Genomic DNA, 20,952 nt, shown 5'->3' with positions numbered 1-20,952 from the left:
ACCTCTCCGACAGACAACAAGCTGTCAGATGGAAAAAAGCCACCTCCTCCTTCCCTAATAAATTTACAGGCGTACCCCAGGGTTTCATTTTGGGTCCCCTGCTGTTCAACATTTTCATATAAGACTTCCACCAAAACATTCCTAGTGCTAAACTGATTCAATACACAGATGACTCTACGATCATCTGCTCCGCCACTTCTACCCCCACTCTCTTAAAATTAACTCAGGATCCTTTCTCATATACTGAATGTTGGATGATAGACAACCACCTATCACTCAACGCATCAAAAACTAAAATTATGTTATTTTCCCCTTCAAAAAGTACCATTATAGACAAGAACTCATTCTCCATTACTAGTTAAAACAATACTTTTCTCGAGGTAGCCTCCCATGTAAAGCTTCTAGGAGTCCTTATTGATAAACAATTAAAATTTGATACCCACCTACTAACCAGTATAAAGAAAACCCACCAGAAACTAGGCATGCTGTACTGCCATAACTGCTATATCACTCCCACTACTAAACTTGTACTCTCTAACATGTTCCTCATTCCTTTTCTCCTATATGGTGTCCCACTTCTTACCAATTTTCAGTCTTCTCTAAAAACAAAGCTATCCTCCTGTCATAACAACATTTCTAAGTTTGCTACTGGCTATACATCCTCCATCCACCACTGCAATGCCCTACACAAACTAAGTTGGCACAAACTTCCCAACCATCTTACCTATATTCAACTTACTCATGCCCATAAACTCATCTTTAAACCCTCCATCTGCGCCTCCCTTGCCTCCTCCTTCAAAATGCACCTACCCAACTGACTTTTAAGATCCAATAACCAGAATTTGCTTGAACTGCACAAGCCTGCTCGTCCTCCAGGCAAACCCCTACTATTCTTTTCCCTAGCTCATCTTTGGAACTCCCTGCTACCTCTTATTTGTACTTCAGACAACCACTCTACCTTTAAGACCCTGCTTCATTCCCATCTCAAAACCCTCTGGGAATGTTCCTGCTCTCATCCCGCATGACTGACCTCTTTTTTTCCCCTTTTCTCACACTCCTTTACTTCTCTCTTCTCTTCATCACACTGAGCGTCTCTGACTACGACCATTTTCCTTTTTCTCATTTACTCGTACTCTTGCTCTACTTTTTATTTCTTATTGTCCCACCCTTCTTACATTCAACAATTAACACCTCTTATCCCCTATCCTACTTTAACTCTGCCAAGATTTCATGTAAAACCGCAGCGTCAACCCTGTGTTATTTCACATTGTAACAAATCTAACAGAACTATGCACCAATGGATTTTTCTTATTTTAATTGACTTATTTATGTGTGTGTGTGTGTGTGTGTGTGTGTGTGTGTGTGTGTGTGTGTGTGTGTGTGTGTGTGTGTGTGAGTGTGTGTGTAATTTTACCTTTTGCGTTTTTGACTGTATTTTCACTGCATTCATGGATTTTTTTGTCATGTTGTGTAATGCCATCATTCTTTAATAGTATTACATAAATGTAACTGCATTGTCTTCACATTATAGTGTTGTTCATGGAGTTTTTCTCCCCGGCACTCCATTGAAAACAGGCTCTTCTTGGCCCAATGGACTATCCCAGTAAACAAGCTGTAAAATAAATAAATGCTACTGAAAGGTTTATTTAATTTCAAGAAGGTCACTTTGGGACACAAAGTATTGTATACATGATGGTGGTGAGCAATCCCGTTTGCCCAAATGCAGGAAAATATTTTGTGGGCCTTTGGCATGTAACTGTTGCAGTTGAAGATACTGAAGTGTTTTTACAGTCTTCAGAAGGTCATCACATTTATTTATTTTTATTTATTTTATTTATTTTACATTTGTTGACCGGGCTAGTCTAGCTGGATGCATGTCCCTTTTCAGTAGAGGCCCGGGAAGAAAAGCTCCAAGAAACATACAAAATTAATATAGAAGTTATGGCAGATTCATATAAAAACAGCAGTTGTTACATAAAAACATTAGTGTTTTTTTTTTTTTCAAAAGAAATACAAATTATAATACTCATAGTGATTAATAACATAAGCATTAATCCGTAAAGGGTAATGTATGAGAGAGGGTACAATATACATGTATACATAAATGTTATATGCAATAATATAGTGTATTGAAACATTAAAGGGAAGATTGTAAAGGATGTAGGGTGAAAATTAGTGTAATGGAAAAAAAGTTAGTCAGGGTTAGTACAGGAGCATAGCCAGTGTTTGTTGAGAAATAGTTTTAGATTCCTTTTAAAAAGTGAGAGAAAAGTCTGAGATGTGAGTTCAGAGGGTAGTTTATTCCATAATTTTCCAAGAGTTAGAGAGCAAGGAGTCACCTGTTGAGTTGTTGGATTTGGTAGTATCGATCAGCAGTTTGTTTGAGGAGCGTAGATTCTTGAGATTATTATAAGGTGTAACGAGGCTAGAGAGTATTGGAGTGTTGCTGGGTTGATAGAGGGTCTTGTGGGCTATTGTAAGCTGGTGAAATTGAAGCTGGTTAAGAAATTCTAGCCAGTCTAGTTGTTTTAGATTCAAACAGTGATGGGTTCTGAAAGGAGAGCCTGTAGCAAATCTAGCAATATTATTATAGGATGTTGCTAGTTTGTTGAGGTTGTTTTTAGAGAGATTGGTGTATATAGGAGAAGCATAGAGTAGAGTGGAGATTAAGTGAGTTCTGGCTATAGCGGTCCTAGCTACTGGTGTAAGAAAGGGTTTGATTCTGTAAAGGGATCCTAGTTTTTTGTTAACTAATTTTATTGTGGAGTTTATGTGGGTATCAAAGTTGAGGTTGTTGTCAATTGTTATTCCTAAGAGTTTAGTGGTTGGGTCAGGAGAAATAAAAGTACCGTTGTTGGATGTGAGAGTGAAATATAAAGGGGTGGACTTTCGGGTTGGTGTGAAGAGTAACAGTTTAGTTTTTTGGGGGTTTAGGAGGAGGCAGCGGTGTGAGAACCATTGTTCTACAGTATTGAAAGCTTTTTGGGTAAGAGGCTGAAGTTCAGTTTGAGAAGTGGCTGAACAGATTATAGTAGAGTCATCTGCATATTGAATGCAGGTGGTGTGTGGAATAGCTGATTGCAGGTCATTAATATAAATGGAAAATAGGAGTGGGCCTAATATGGAGCCCTGTGGGACATCGAGGGAGATAGGAAGGTGATTAGATAGTTTGTTTTGTCAGAATACAGCCTGCTGTCGGTTTTCTAGGTGAGATGTGAACCAATTCATAGATAGAGGATCGAGTGAAAGGGATTTAAGTATGTGTAGAAGGAGTTGGTGATTAACCATGTCAAAACATTGCTGGAGTCCACTTTATTAAGCTGTTATTTAGAGAGATAGATAATGCATTCTTAATTGCTTGGATTCATTTGAAAAAAGAATGCTGAGTTTTGCCTGTGTTTGAGAATTCATATTGTCACTAGTCTGTGTACCAAGTGTTAAGAGAGTGTAGTCCAAAATGTTTGCGGGGCCAGATTTTTTACTTTTAGAATGAATCCTTTGACTTGCTGAAGCACAAGGCTCTCCCTTTTATGCTTTGTTTTTCTTAGTTATGGCTCTGCAGAACTAGAGATCTACAATTGAAATGCAACTACGTAATAATCTTAACTCCCTCAATTCCTGGCTCATTCATTGCAAACTAACACTTAATCCTGCAAAAACGGAGCTAATTATCTTTGGCACCACCTAAAAACTTTAAAAAATCATCAGAGTAATTTAATTCACTGTCCTTTGTGGTACACCAATAGAAACAACCAACTCTTTCAAATACCTCAGTTTGTGGCAGGAGAGTCACTAACATTCAATACCTATATAGAAAATTCAAGGACAAAAGTTAACTCACTTCACTTCTGGGCCAAGAAAATCTCACTCTAGCTATACAGCATAGACAGGGCAACAATAGGCAAGGAGACTTTCTGGCCCAATTTGAATATGGACTACCCATAATAGCCACAGTCTGTAAGAAAAATTCATCCACACTACAGACTACTGAAAATTAAATCTGTCGCTTCATCACTAACTCACTGTCCCAAAAGTACCATTGCCTTACCCTTCCAGTGTAGTACAGAGTAGACCTGCTATGAGGCTCTGTCATCTTAAGAATTCTCCACCCTAAGTCATTCCCACCACTGGCAGCCAGCACACACCACAACCTCAGATGCTTCTTCTAGGCACCCCCCCCCCCCCCCCAAATCCAACCCCTATAAATCAGGCTGCACTTCACTGGCCACTGTTTCTCCATCTTCGCTCCTAAAACATGGGGATCCCTCCCCGATCACCTAAAGGAACTACAGTCCTCCTTCTCCACCTTCAGAGCTGAACTTAAGTCGCCCTACACCAAATCAAACTGCACATGCCACACATCAGGCCACATCACATAAGGGCCTCTCAACCTCTAGCACTACTCTCTTCAGCTTCTAACACCTCCTAACTCCCCACCATCCCCTTTCCTCACTCTCATTGCCCCACAGCATTTCCGCCACAATTTAAACATAAAATATAATCACGTGAATTGTAAGATGTACATTTATTTCATAATTGTTTGTACATTGGTTAATTGCTACTGTACAGTTATATATATTACCATTTTCTGTTCTGTTTTTGCTATGTACAGCTTGCTACCTCTCTCTTATCTCTCTTTTTTTCTTTGTGAATTATTTTACCCTGGCAGTACATGCAAATGGTCATTTGTCATCAGTGTACCACCCCCGGTAATCATATGTAAAAAAATAAAACTATATCTTTTAACAAAAAATGGAGGAGGGGGTAACAATGATCAAAGCATTATTTAAAAAATGTGAGAAACTGATGACACTGAAGAGTACTACTTTGTTAACAGCTGTTTAAAACCATATCTGATGTCTGAGATAGGCAATATTTCAGATTTCTTTTGAACCAAGTGCACTTAATTTGATTCCTTCTGGACAGGAAGGACTGTACTGGTGAAACAGGTCTTGTAACTTTTCCTTGCTGAGTATGAAGATCATTGAAAGTATCATGCAACTTTTTAGCTGGCTGTCTGGTGCTTAGGGAGGAGCCCTAACTATGGATCTGATGGCCTATGTTTGACTAGCAAGTGTTGGCAATGGAAGACCTGGCTTTGGACAGTGGGATCAAGCATTTAGTGTTGGTGTGCCCATCATAGGGGGTAGGAGGTAGTTAGTCTTGCTGCTTCAGCTCTGCCTGGCAAAAGCTGGGTGGTATTTGAAACAGCAGTGGTGTTCAAACTGTAAGGCCTGTCAAAAGCAACGTAGTCAAAGCTGGTATGCAGAAGCTTGCACCAAAGAGTACAGCATTGTAGGTCCTCCTGCAGTGCAGAGATCATCAGCTGCCCTAGGGAGGAGAAAAGTCATAAAATACCAAACCAGCCCAGAGATAAGAGAACACAAATTGGGACCTTTGGAAAAGGATAAGAGTAAATTACATAGAAAGAACTGAAAACTGTGGGAACAATATATATGCAGAAAATGTTTTGGAGGAGGAATGAGGTTTAAGATAAGACAGGAATTGAATAATTTATGTAATGTTGTTTAGGTTATAGAATATACAGAAATAAATTAGATGTATAATGTTTGTAAAAGTGAAGTTCTTAGTACTGTTAGATTACTTTATAAAAATGCAAGGCTACCTGTGTCACAAGTGGTAATATAGTAAAGGTGTTAAAAAAGTAAAAAAAAAAAAAAAAAAAACATACCATATCAGCCATGGGTGACACCCTCATAGCTCCCATTCTTTGCTTGCACTGCATAAGGGCATGAGAATGAAGGGATATATATATCTATCTTTTTATATATATATATATATATATATGTATGTATATTATTATTATGTTTTATATATATATATATATGTGTGTGTGTGTGTGTGTATGTATATATATATATATATATATATATATATATATATGGGAACCTATCAGTTCCACAACAACACACTTCAACGACAACCAGATCACGGAGACGAGATCGCCGACACAATGCATCCCCAACAATGGTGAGTAGTGGGAAATTTCTGCAATGTGGTGCGATCTTGGAGTTGGTATATTTATGTAGGGGGGTGTGGGGGGCTTGCCCCCCTGCTATACACATGTTTATTTTTGTTTTATAACTGTATTGTGCACACGGGAATACATTCCATTCTGTGATACATATACTTGCCACTGTCGGGGATGTGTTGTGTCGGCGATCTAGTCTCCGTGATCCAGTCGTCGGTGAAATGGGTTTTCTTGGCTCTGACATGGATCCATATTCAATAGTCCGAATCCACAATCACCGAACATACTGTAACAAAAGTACTTTCACCAAAAAAGTGCTTTCATTAAAGTGTGTTAAAAAAAAAAAACATTGAATTTATGTTTTTGCAGTGGGGCAAGCCCCCCTGCAGCCCCCATGTGGGGGGCTGTGCCCCCCACACCCCCCCTACTTAAATATTCTCACTCCGAGGTCACACTATAGTGGGGAAAAGGGAATTTTCCCTTGTCCGCACCATAGTACGACCTCTGCAACAGGCATACTTACGTGAAAGTGCTTCTTCGGTGAAAAGCACTTTCGCGCAAGTATGCCCGGCCGAATCTGTTTTGGTGATGTTGCCGTTTAGGGATCTCTACGAATCCCATATAGATATATATATATATATATATATATATATATATATATACGCATACATATATGTATATATATATATATATATATATATATATATACACACATACGTGTGTGTCTGTGGCTATTATATATATATATATATATATATATATATATATATATATATATATATATATATATATATATATATATATATATATATATGTTTTGATAAGGCTTGCAAGCACAACAAAAAACATATTTTTAAAAAGTGTCATGTAACATTTTCCACTGACTTTTAATATTATATATTTTGTCATCAATTTAAATATCTTGTCTTGTCCTATTTGGTTGTTATTTGTGGAGCTTTTCTATCTGGGCCTCCACTGAAAATGGACATATATCCAGCTGGACTAGCCCGGTCAACAAATGTAAAATAAATAAAATAAAAAATGTATTTTACTAAAACAAAGAAATGTTGCACAACTGTTCTGATGTTAAAACTTGTGTCTAATAGGAAAAGAAAGAAAAAGAGAAAACATGTAAAGGATGTAGGAAAGAAAGAAAGAAAAAAAAATCAAACTAACTAGTAATAATATGTATCTGCTTCTTTTTCAGCTCTTCCATCAAAATCCATTTCTGTGGATGATTCCAGACCCAAAGTTGTTTTCAAGCTGGTGATAGGTGGCTTAACAGTATCAGTGCTGCATATTGATCCACTTCCACCAGCAGAATCTTCACAGAACCTCAACCCGCTGACACCAATGACTTCAAGTTTCTTTGGCCAAATAGAAAAAATTGATCAGAAGATACTGACTGCTAAAGATTTTCTTCACCTTCGACAAGTATTTTCAGAGGCATGTTCTCATGACCACCTTAGGTATAGTAATTTTAATTTAATTTTCAAAGTGCATTCGTACCTACAAACAGCTTTGTATTCTGAGTGTATATTACTTTGATACTGCAGGCTTCAAGCAAGTCCGAGTCCTAAACTCGAGTCCTTTCTGAGGGTCTTAGACATAAACTTGTATAACTTTTTCAGAAAATATACAATTATATTGTTTAAATTAAGCCTCCATGGCACATCTTGGTTATCCATGAAGGTAAAACCTCCCCATCAGCTTAGCAGTATATGAAGTTCAACTTTCTTTCACCAGCTCACACTAACTGTAGCTTTTCAAACCTCTTAAGTCAAGAATTGGCATCCCCTCTTTTTTATATATTTGCAGCTAAAGGCGTTGAAAGATTGTAATAAGCATGAATAGGTAAAAAAAGTTTGTTGACTAGCATTGTCTGTTAAAGGGGTTTAGCAATCTTGTCTGTTACTAAGAAAAGTTGTACATATGAATGCACAGTGAGTGTCTCCTGCATACTGCACTAAAATTGATAATACATTTTTTAGCATTATGCTAACTTGCTGGCTCTGCTGCAAAGGGAGGATTATGTTCTGTGACACTGTTGGTCCATGTTTAAGAAGTGAATCAATGCCCTGGGGCTGACGCAAAGGTTTCTTTTCTTTCGGGCAATGGATTTATCTCCTGCCTGTTTTTGACTCCAGATGGATGTGAAATGGTTTGACAGAAAAAAAGGTGAGAGGGCGTAGGCAGAGCTGCTTTAGTTGGATGGAGGTGCAAATGTATCACATGCCCACAGATGGACTTGCTGTCTTTGCATGCTTGTGAAAGGGTATGGAAAATGTCCTGACTGATTCAATGTTGCAGTATTCTTAACAGATAGATTTTGCTCACTGACGTCCGGCTGGGGTACCAAAGCTTTACCTTCATATGACATATGTCTGGGCAATGATTTGAGCTCATAGGCATCAGGTTCATAGGTTCATAGGTTGGTACTAGGCTATCAGCCCTAGGGCCTATACAAGCCTAGCCATAACAATTCCCTGGCTATTTCTTCCCACATTATTTACTGACATACATATGAGATCCTTAGACTATCCTGCCACCATCCCAAATGCAGCTCATTGCACCCGATGGACTGTGATTGTTTGGTCACTTGGTACCATAGCTTTGCTTGTCACATCAGATAAGTGCCCCATTGGGGACCTTCTATTTCCTTGTCTGTTTTTTGGTTAACTTTTATTAGATGTCAGCTAGGAAGGGTACGTGTGAGTGTGGCAGACAAATTCTAAGCAAAGACTTACTTACACAATAAGAGTCTGTTTTGTTTAGAGCCTGAACACAGCCATAAATGTTGTTCCATCTGCCTTTTTTTTTCTGAAAATCTAGGCTGTCCACACTTAATACATTTCTTGAGACCCAAAGTCTTAAGCGCTTGGTCCAATCCACTGTGGTGGAAGGTCCAGTCATATGTCCCACCTAAGAAGAAACTTAAGAGACCAAGAAAGGGTTCTTCAGCTGTTGTCTTGGAATCGAACATATCCACTGAGATGGACGAGCTTGCGATATGACCATCGACTTCTCACAAGCTCTCTACCACAACCCATTTGGATGCCAGTATGGATCCTGAGGCCTCACAGATAACAGAACCCTCAGACGAACTGCTGATCATTGTATTGGAAGGACCTCATGGAATGTCTCAGATCCTTGTGAGGGAAGAGATTCCTAGAACCCTCACAGAAATAAAACAAAGCTCAGAACCTTCTAAGCTAATTCAGGCTGAGGTCATCCCAAAAAAGAAAAACTCAAACACATGATGTCACCATCTGCATCCAAGGTAAAAGAGTGGTTTGATTTCTTTCAAAGGCTTTTTGAAGCAATCATGTCCCTGAAGCCCCGTTCCTTTGTGACTTTTCAAACCACACCTCCTAAGTAAGCATTGGATTCCTCTTGCTTTTCCTCTAATGAGAAGTTGGATATGGTTTCGGACTTCTCCTAAGACTGTTCATCCCAGTTACATTCTCATGAACAAATTTCTTCAGATGAAGGAGATTCCTTTTCTCCAGTCTCCCCTTTGGAAGAGGCCTTTGTATGAGAAACCTTACAGAGTATCAAGAAACATTTCGAAGGTCAGTCTAGACAAGTGTCTGAGGTGCAAAAAACATAAAATTCCTGTAGCAGATTCAACCACAGTCTCTCTAGCTTTGGACAAACCTTCAAGTTACTCCATTTTGCTAATGTTCTTCCTAATGACAAAGATAGTTGAGCAATGGACAGGTGGGACCAGAAAATTTACACTTCCTCCACACTAGCCATTAGGGCCAATAATTATGAATTATTCAAATTACCAAATTCTTACTCCAAGTCTTACAGTCCTTAAGCAAGTCTATCATAGAGCCACATAGCCCAGACTAAAAGCATCTCATGCAGTCTTTAGTGGCTTAGGCTTCTCAAATAACTAAGCACAGTATTAAATGCAGCTGTGATGCTATGTATGCCTCTTCCAGGGCGGCCGGCAGTGGATCAGTGATTAGAAGGTATACTTAGTTAAGCAGCCAACCTATCCCTGAAGATTTAAAATCTAAGATTTTAAACTCTCCCTTAGATAACAGTCTCCACTTTGGTGCTAAAGCTGCTAGTTTTTTCAAGGCTTTGCAGGAGCAGGGCAAAACTCTGAAAGACTGCCGCCAAATCCTGATGTCACTTGTTCCTGGGTACCTACCACAGAAATTATGCAGCTAAGTTAACCTTTTTCGTTAAGAGACAAACTAGAACTCCTCATAGGCAAAGGAAAGATCCCGAAATAAAAAAGTCCAGAGAATATTCAGAGGGATACTCCTTCTGTGAAGCCTCAGTTTAGTAGCAGACCAGTGTGACTACTTTCCCAACCATCCCTCCAATCCCACCCTGCTATGCCACTCTCAAAAAGATTTTCTCTTTCCTTGTCTGTCTGGGAAACGATAACCTCAGACAAGTGGGTATTAACCATTATCAAAGAGGGTTACACCATGTCCTGGGAGAACAGTCCAACTCCAGAGGGTATCCTTCCCCATCCTCCCTGTGAAGATGTGAGTTATTGGCAGCTATGCCAGGAGAAGTAGGGCAGTGGATGTGTAACATATGCCTGCATAGCTAGCTGGAGTTTTGTAGAGAATTATATGTCATTTGTATATTAAACTGATTTGTACAAGTGCTGGTCTTGAAAAATGTATTTGTAAAGATGCTCATGTTAAATAAATGTACCAACAGTGGGTCCTGCTGGACAGAAAAATAAGTATACCTGTATTCCAGACTGTATGGTAACTCTCGGAAGGAATACATTGCAACAGAGGATACTGGAAGAGAAGAGATTAAGCTCAGCCCCAGCTAACTTTTTAGCAAAATATCCTGCAATTAAATTACCTGGTTTAGACCATAAAGATTGTATCTTACAGTTCTGATTGCAGCCAGAGATGAAATGTCTGTGAAAACAAGGACTAGGAATCCTGCTGTATTGTCTTTAACAGTGAACTAATTGCTATCCTGTAAGGGTGGAAGTGCTGAAATGATTTTATAGCTTCCAGATGCTATAAAACATCATTGCAAAGTACTGTCTGTGTGCATGGTAACACATATGTGTGAGATTCTGGTTCAGTTTCTAGTAATGGAGGATAGTATGAGAACCAGAAGTCAGATGACCAGATGTATGTGATGTCATTCTGTAATGTAGGACTGAAATAATGTTTTAATACTAGATGAGGCAGAAGTCTCAGAGCAGTCTGTTTTTTGAAACCTGACAAAGAAGGATCACTCACCCACTTCATATTGCCTTGCTTTTATAACTAACCAGGGGAATAGTAATTCTTTAGATCAGTCAGGAAAATATAGTGAGATTAGTTAAGTACTGTTTTTCTGGATCTATCCACCTGTGTTACTTTTACTATTTCCTGTGATTGAAACCCTGGTGTTCATTGTAAATAGATATTTAGTATTTTCATGTTCTTTTATTATTTGTTATTAAATATATTTAAACCTTTCATTGTGGCTGGTCTTTCATAGGTTCAAAGGTAGTTACTAGGCTATCGGCTCAAGGGCCTATGTAAGCCTAGCCAGCAAGGTTCCATAGTTTATGCCACCCAAAAAAGTTAGAGAATGTTTTAACCTTTGAGACTACTTATATCTGTTTGGTGACAGTCGGACCGCTCCTGGAAGCCTTACTGCATTGGTCAAACATTACCATTTGTATTAGTTTTAATTTCAATCAGTATAACTGTGTACCCTTGTAAGAGCCTTAGAGTAGCTGGCTTTGGAGTGTCCTGGTGGCAGTATCTACCTTATGGTCTGGGCAGAAGTGTATAGCTAGTAAATCTGTGCTAGCCTTTCTTGGGTGTCTGTGTGTGTGTGTGTGTAAATCAAATCTCAGTGTGTGTGTTAGCTACCTGGAGCAGGGATACAAAGCACTGGTTTCACAGAGAGAGTGGTGGAGGACTTGGCCTGAGATACTCGGCTGAGGACTCAACTCTGTAGCTGTGCCAATAGAGAGTCTTATTGGGGGCCTGGAGAGAGAGAGAAACCCAGACCCTAGACTGAGTGTGTTCCATGTGTGCTCTTAAGGGAAATTGTATTTTGTGCAGAGAGCTGTATCCGGAAATACTATGTGTACCTATCTTTATTCCAAGTGAATGTCCCTCACCAGTGTCAGTGGTGAAGATTCAGTCTCCTTGATTACTGGCCCAGAGAGGGGATGTCACACTCCTGACAGCCCATCGTCCAACATTTAATCTTTCAGGTAACCATAGAACTTGTTTCCACATCCTATACAGGAAAGAGATTTCTTTCCATGCTCTCTCTGGTTCCCAGAAAAGAGGGTCATTGGAGGCCTATCCTGGATCTCTCCTGGTTAAACACTTTCCTGCGAAGTACCTTCCTACAAAATGCTGTTCCTTCAAACTTTTTAGTCTTTTCTACTCCCCCAAGCTTTCATGGTTTCCTTAAACTTAAAAGATGCTTATTTTCTTATTCCTATCTGCCCTGCCTGCAGAAAATGTATTTTTTTCTTTATTTCTTTACTGTGTCATCGTTTCTTCAGTTTACTCCTTTGCCCTTTGGTTTGTCTGTGGCTCCAGTGGTGTTCACAAAGTGCCTGGCCCCAGTAGTGGCTTTCTGTCACTGTCAGGGCATTCAGATTTTCCCATGACATTCTTCTAAAGCTCTTTCATTACACAGTACAACGTTTGGCTCTACTGGGGTTCACTATCAACTACAAAAAATCCCAGCATACCCTTTCCCAGCAACTGATATTCCTGGGATGCCATGTAGACACGTATTCCATGCATCCCTCAGTTCTTCAAGGGAAGGTCTCCTCTCTCACAAGGGAAAGTCACCTCTCTAGCCAACAAGTTTCTTCTCCCCTCCACACAGGGTTACTGCTCAGCCAGATAAACTGTCAGAATCTTGAGACTTATGACTGCCACCACCCATAAGTTACTCCTCACCAGATTACATATGAAGAAAATACAGTGGTCTCTGAAATCGGTGTGGTTTCAGCACCATCACCCTCTCGATGCCCACATTCCCCTTCTTTCATGTATCACAAAGGAACTTCTGTGATGGAACAACCAGGTTACACTCATCCAAGGTCTTCCATTCATTCCAGCCCTACACAACCAAGTCCTGTTTACAGATGCCTCTGATAGGGCTTGGGGGGCTTGGACAGGTGACAATAGAGTTTAGGGGGAGTGGCCAGCCCATGTAGCATAGGAGCACATCATCTTAAAAGAAATGAGGGCACTTTTTCAAGACCTATAGACCTTTTCACACCTTTGGAAATCAGGCACTCTTCTGGTACATGGATACAACACCACAGTGATGTGGTACATAAACAGAGAGGCGCAAGGTCCTAACCTCTGTGCAGACTCAAATGAGTCTGGTTCTCTCGGCCACATACGTTCCTTCCCATCACAATGTGTTGGCAATTCTCTAAGCAGGGACTTGGAAGAGCCCCACAAATGATCATTGAAAACAGAGGTGTTCAAGACCATCACTGTCAGATGGGAGACCCCTTAGGTGGACCTCTTTGCCTCTCCCAAAAACTACCTACGCCTCATGTTCTGCACATGGACACCGACACCTCCAGCTTGGAGGACAGACACCTTCTGTTTCACATTGATGGGGAAGTTCCTTTACGCATGTCCACTTCCACCTCTACTTCTGCTACCAAGGCTGTTCCTCAAACTCCAGAAGGAATACCTAAAACTTCTACTTATTGCATCATTCTGGCCAATACTGGCCAAGATAGCACTGGTTTCCTCTCCTGCTTCACCTATCAAAGACAAAGTTCTGGAGAATTCCTCCAAAACCAGACCTAATCACCCAACAGAAAGGCTACTCCTTCACTCTAATCTCAATTCCATCAGCCTGACCCTTTAGATGATAAGATTTTATTCCCTACCAGGCACAATTTTTATGAAAAGGTGATTCAAATTTTACAAGAAGCCAAAAAATGTAACACTAGAAGTCTTAGATAGCCAAGTAGAAAAGATTTTCCATCTGGTGCTTTAAACGCAAACTCCAACCCCTTTTAATGGACACTCCCACAGTCTTACAATACTTGTATGAGCATTTACACTCAGGGTTGTCCTACTGTTCCATTAAAACTCACTTATCGGCCACTAATTCTTGTCTACCCTGGGAACTCTCTATATCTCCAGGACTGAGGTTAAACTTCTCTTAAGGGGAGGTTTGCACACACAACTCTCACAGAAACCTGTTGCTTCACTTTGGGACCTTAACTTTGTTTTGGAAAAGCTAATGTTACCTTCTTTTGAGCCATCTGCCTCAGCTACCTTACATTTCTGCATTTGGAAAACAGGGTTCCTCTTGGTGGCATTGACTTCAGCCTGCAGGGTCTCAGAACTACAGGCTTTCATGGTCATTCCTCCCTTCCTCATCTTTCACAAAAATAGTGTAAGCCTCAGGACCAGTCCATCCTTCATGTCAAAAGTGACCAGTGAACCTAATACTCATGCATGCAAACAACCTGCTTATCTTCTTCCCCAGTCCCCAGAATACTGCACTTTAGACATTCACAGATAGCTGAGGTTTTACCTGGGTAAAACTAGGGACCTCAGAAAAACAAATCAGTTGTTTGGTTCCTTCATGAAATCCAGATTAGGTCAACTATTTTCTAAACAGTCTATTAACTCCCGGATCTTGAAGGCTATTTTCTTCTGCTGTTCTCTCAATGGAAAGACTCTACCTTACTGCCCCAAAGCCCACTCCACTTGAGCAGTAGCTTCCTCAGATGCTTTCTACAAAGGTGTGGACACCAGGTCAATTTTAGAAGCAACCATCTGGTCTTCTGTTCACATCTTCACAAAACACTAGAAGTTGGATGCTTTCTCAAGGTCCAGGACAGTGTTTGGCAGAACCATTCTGGCTGGCCTCCTGGACTCTTCCCCTTCTGGTTCCTTTTAACCTACCACCCTCTTTCTCTACAGCTCTGGGAATTGCCCATCTGTTAAGAATACTGCAACAGTGAGTCAGTCAGGGCATAGTACAGTTGTTTAAGAACTTATAACAGTAGATGTGTCCCACTGATCACTGTTGCAATATTCCTTCTCTCATGCCTACCCCCTTTCTTTACTTCTTCACCTCTCATTGACATTAACACTTCACCTTTCCTACACACAAGCACATCCAACACCACAGGATTTTATTTTCAGACGCAGAACTTACTTATCCTGTTCAACCCAAGGCCCTACTAGCTGGCCTCCCCTTCCTTGGTCTTCTTCAGGCCAATGCTGGCTTGAAGGTAGTTTGAGGATCTCGTATATATGTCCGCTTTTACACCCCCGACACCTGTGAGTGTAGATCATCACCTGAACACACGTTATATGAAGGTAAAGCTTTGGTACCCCGGACAGATGTCAGTGAGCAAAACCTATCTGTTAAAAAATACTGCAACATCGATCAGTAGGACATCTATTGTTATGGTAAGTTCTTACACAACCATACTTTGTGATTAGACCAGAGAGGAAGAGCTTCCCCTGTCATCTGAAAGGTACCTTACCAGGATGTCCTTACGTCATATATGCTTTGTTTTAGAACTTGAAGAGTGATATTGGAACTTGCTAAAGTTAGTGGGGGCACTAGAAGTGCCAAAAATATGTGAAGAATACATAACGAGATTACTATTTGTCTGGGTTTCCTATGCATATATTGTGCATTTTTAATACTTTCATAAAATACAGTGTCACTGTGTAATCTGTGATGCCATTCCATACATCAGCCACCCTTTCAAGTAAGAAAGTATATTTAATATTTTCCCTGATTCTGAATCCTAGGTTTCCTAGTGTGACTGTGTGTTCATGACCATGTCTTTTTTTTTTTTAATGTGCACTTCTCTCTTGAAAAGATACCACTTTCTTGCACATTTCTAATGCCTTTAAAATCTCTGAAAGACTATTTCATATCCATCATTATCTCCCCCAAGTGTGCATAATTTAGGTATTTTGTTATTTTCTTTTCTTTCTGTACATATACTAACCTCTTTGTCTCTCTTTTTTAAATCTTGTTTTTGGGACCAAGCAAACATTGATCTTCCAAACCCCATGACTTAGCCCTCCCTGTCCTTCTCACCCACAAGTGTGGCTTGCCTCTCAATTCTGGGGCTACCACTACAAAGAAGGGGGCACTGGCAGCAGAGAATTTATAAATCTTAAGCTAGGCATGGAGCTTGTAGTAGCATTGGTGCAGCATCATCCTTGTCTGCTGAGAGTTTATTTTGTGTGCTAGACTTGTGATCTTCAGTCTTTTGGCCAGCAGACATTTTGCAGTGCCCAGTACCCTCTTCCCAGAACAGATGTACAATTTTGTGCAGCCACTGTGCTTAGCTAGAGTACAGGCACTCTTTAGCTGGGTTTGTTCTCCTAAGTCTGTATGTGTATGGTGCATGTTGGGGTCTTTCATCAAATGGCACTCCTCTGGCAGGAATTAACCAGCTCTTTTCTCCTTGCATGGGGAAGCCACACCTGCCACTCACTCACAAACCCCTCCAGCTAGTTCCTGTAGTACCTATGTTACTACATGAACCTGGGTCATCATGTCGCAGTTGGTGCTTTTTTCCCTGTGTGCTACAGAGCTGGCATGTATACACATTCAGATTTATCTTTGTTTTCCTTTCATCCTGTCTGCATTCATTTAAGTTTCTTATCAGCATCCCTAACACAAGAGTGTATATGTATTTGAATGTGACTATCTATAGCTATCCATCATATATTTATATATTTGTTTGTATAAATGTGAGATATATATATATATATATATATATATATATATATATATATATGTATATATATATATATATATGTATATATATATATATATATGTTTACACACACATATATATTATATATATATATATATATATATATATATATATATATATGTATATATATATGTATATATATGGATCCCTGTGACATTGCCGAAATTTCAAAACTCCGAAGACCATATGTCCAAGTTTTGAAATTACGAAAAAATAAAACAATACTTTTTTGCAGTGGAGCAAGCCCCTCTGCACCCCCCCCCCGCTGCTTAAATATTCCAACTCTCAGATCGCACTACAGTGAGGAAAACAGCAAATCCCGGGTTCTGTGCTGTACAGCGATTCCAATACACAGTTTTTGGAGTTTCAAAACTTCTGACATATGATCACAGCCATATGGTCTTTGGAGTTTTGAAACTTCGGCGATGTCATAGGGATCCATATATGTATGTGTGTGTGTGTGTGTGTGTGTGTGTGTGTGTGTGTGTGTGTGTGACCTCCATAGGGTACACACAGGCATAATTCAGCAGTTAAGAGTCGCACCAGTGGCTCAGCCAGTCTGTCACAAACTAGTGTTTTTTTGTAGTAGTACAGATGCTTTTCACTGTTGTGCAGGCAGAGCATTCTCGTAGTGCATCCCCAGAGAAGGACAGCTACCTTATTACCTCAGAATTCCTGAGTGTCTGTGGTGTGCCTAGCACCAGCTGTATATCCGTCACCATATACCCACATGAACACATCCACTGGGGGTACATCCTCTCCCCAGCTGACTACCTATGTTGCTGTGCACACACCTCAACCAGAGCATGCCATAGGTTTGAATATATATGCCTTGTTGGCACTGCGGAGTATCATATTGTGTTGTGCAGTTATGACATTGGATCCTGTGAGTGGTGCAAACTCAGTAGAACTGGCAGGGCATCTACCTCTTGTGGAGGCTGGGAATAGCATTCCTTAGTTTGCTGCTTCACACGGAAGACAGTTGATATCCAGGCCACTGTTGTGACTGTGAACTCTTGCAGCCTGCCCATGTTTTTTTGGCTTAGGAAGTAATGATGGTATACTTTTACCCTTTGCAGGTATTACAGAGCAATAGGATTCTTATCAGTGTGCGATATACTTTACTAGCCATTAATCTGTATGGTGTTACCTGACTACTCTGCTTTGCTGTTTAGTTTAAATAATATATGTTACTTTTTTATGTTTATTTCCTTAACTTCAGCCAAAGATTTGACTGAATGTAGCATCCTGAATGTTATATATCTGTTGTCATGCCTGCTGAGCAGTGAGCACCATGAGGTGAGGCTGAGGGTGTTGTGGTTCATCATCAGCTTCATCACTGTTTTCTTCTGGCCCTAAGCCCAGGTTCCCAAGTGTCACATTGTACAGGATACAGCAGGCCACAAACATCTGGCAATCTTTCATAGTTTTAAATCAAAGCATGCCATCATTGCTGTCCAAACACTGGAATGCATTTTTAAGTGCAATGCCTATAGATATATCCATCCAAGGTGGTCATCTTAGATACAGGCTTCTCATGTGTAGCTGTCTCTGGGGAATGTGTAGGGGTGAGCATCAGTGGCACCGGTGGATACCCAGCATCACCTAACAGCATTCCTTGGGGTATCAGTACTGGAATGCTAGACATTGGCATTGTGTGCCCTCTGAGTTATGAGCAGACACATACATGATGTCTCCTATATGGTCACATGTCACCTGGTAGTTAACCAGTAGTATGCATGCATATTAAAGTGTTCAAGTGCATCATCTTTGTCTGGTTTGCGCTGGCTATTTGTGTGCCCTCCACACTGCACCACGAATATTTAGTAGGCAGCACTCAGAGAGGAAATCTCACATATTATTGCCTCCACATTGTCAGGAACCCTTATGCTGTGGGCTGCATATGCCAACAGAAAATCCACAATCTGATGCAGAATGCAGCTGGCAGATGAGGCTGCCTGCTGTGCCATCAGTGGACTTTTGGAAGGTTTATAGCATTATTAGCCTGTATCTTCCATTAACACAGTCTGCATAGCTTATCTAATGCCTGCTTATCCATGTGAAACTTGTCCAACTGCTGCCTCCTTTTCAGACCAATGTACACGATCCACACCCTGAAACATCTCCTAGTGCACCAGAGTGTGCAACTTCTGCTTTGGCAGCATCAACAGACATTATGAGAATTATTACATTAGGCACATCATCAAGTTTTGACATTGTAATAACGTCCATCGTTGTTGGCTTGTACATTTTTGTGTTTATCTGAATCCATATACACTACTTCGTGCTACTTCTGTGCTGTGTGAATTGTGTGATTTCTGGAGTACTGTACTGGTAGGCTGATTTGCATTGTTTTTGCTCTCAGTTTTGACCGTTGCACGCTTGAGTTCTGCAGTTTATGTAAATGTGTTCATGAAGTGCTACGTTACTGTGCACCTAATTTATGAACAGAGCGTATGTCTGGTTTTATGTAGCTCAGTTTAGGCTGCCATGATGCCTGCTGTACCCTTCACTAAGAGCATTTGTTGTTAGTCATTGTTTGCCACTTCCTGAGCAGTAAAAAGGAACAGAGAAACATGCATGCTGTTGATTGTTTTATGGCTGTTCTCCCCCAGTAATGGCTGTAGCCTGAGACCACATCCACACTCTCTTGATTTATCTAGCTACTAAGGAAGATCAGACTGATGGACTAATGTTCTGCAGGTGCTAAAATTTGTTTGTATTACAGATTCTTGCAGGTGTGATCCTGTAATTTGAGCATCCTTTGTTGTGGTGAATGTATATTTCATGCTTCGTTATCACAATAATGACACCTGAAATTTCAGCCACTGAAGGCCGAATGAGCAGCCTTACTTGCAGAGATTAGCCCTGAACATTGGTGGTGTAACAGACATCTTGTCACACCATTTTCATTTCCTTCTGGCACAGTTTGTGTCAAGATCAATGTGCATTTCCAAAGCATCGTCAGTCCATATCAGCCTGGCTTCCAGATTTTACAGATAAGTACTCCTTTTGAGAAAATATCTCATTTCACTGCATTACTTTTATTGTACATCTTGTAGCTTTTGAGTGTCAGGTTTGTTAGCCATCCAAATCAGATTAGGAAAAGCTTAATAATTGTGTTGATTGTGGGGAAGCAGACTCCCTACAAATATTTTTATTAAATGTGGTATTTGTTTGGGATCTGAGCAGAATGTTGCCAGCTGTCCTTATGGTGCAAGATTCAACCCATAGGCAATCACACAGATACAAAATCTCTTTGGGCATACATTCAGTAAAAAATCGCTTGCATTGCCTATGACTGCTGTGGTGTCAGCCAGACTTTCCCCCAACATCCGTTCCAGAAAAAAAGCTTTAAGAGAAGTGTCCAAAAGAGAAGGAGCATCAGGAAACTGACAGTATCCCATTAGAATCTGATAATCTCTTTAAGCTAGAATGCACCAGGATCAGTGAGGTGCTTTTGCATGTCCCGACCCCTGCACCTGGTTCCACTGTGGCCTCTGGCATAGTCCCTTGGGAGGCCACCATGTATTCAGTTGATGGCATGCCCTCCAGTTATTGGTTGGGCCCAATGCCTTTCTACTGGTGTCTGGTTGTGATGTTGGTATTTTTGTAACTGAGGGGGTGGGGTGCTGGTTAGTTAGTCTTTATTCATGAGGAGGGTATTGGTTCTTGGATTGATGTTGGGCTTCTACTCGTGTTCTGTGGATTCCAAGGCAAGTTTCAGCCCATAAGCCCAGCACCAAGTCATCTAAGCATAAGCAGATATCAAAAACCTTGCCTCAGCAGCTCCTGGGTGGACTCCCTTCCCAACCCCCCCCCCCCCGTATCAGGCTCCCTCCCAGGATTTGTCTGTTTTTTTTAAATATACTGCCTGCTACTGAAAAGGAATATGTGTTTAGGGCTACTCCCTCTCCAGAAGAAGAAAGGATATTTGCCTTTTTTGAGAATTCAGACTTCTTTGATTCGGAGCTAGATGAACTAGTGTATGTGGATAAGATGTTCTTCCCTTCTGTTTAGGAGTCTGACACTGAGGACAATTTAATCATTTGCATCTCTGACAGGCAATATCACTTTGCAGATATTCTTCACAAGATGAAGGGCTACTTCAAATGGGGTGCCAAGGAGTTCACCCCAGTTCAGGTTTTACATATATATATATATATATATATATATATATATATATATGTATGTGTGTGTATATATATAT

General features: G+C 40.4%; 1 protein-coding gene across 1 annotated transcript in view; it reads left to right on the top strand.

Annotated features, from left to right (window-relative positions):
• Positions 1–20,952, top strand: part of ATG2B (autophagy related 2B) — a 1,825,281-nt gene that overhangs the window by 462,148 nt on the left and 1,342,181 nt on the right. The window contains exon 10 of the mRNA XM_044074646.1: positions 7,200–7,461. Coding sequence (XP_043930581.1) covers positions 7,200–7,461 — 262 coding nt within the window. The remainder of the gene's footprint in view (positions 1–7,199; positions 7,462–20,952) is intronic.

The sequence above is a fragment of the Protopterus annectens genome, chromosome 6.part0, assembly GCF_019279795.1.
Source record: "Protopterus annectens isolate FY-2018-M chromosome 6.part0, PAN1.0, whole genome shotgun sequence".
NCBI classification, from domain to species: Eukaryota; Metazoa; Chordata; order Ceratodontiformes; family Protopteridae; genus Protopterus; species Protopterus annectens.
Note: the sequence above shows the minus strand (reverse complement) of the source record. Positions and strands in the feature narration are given on the sequence as shown.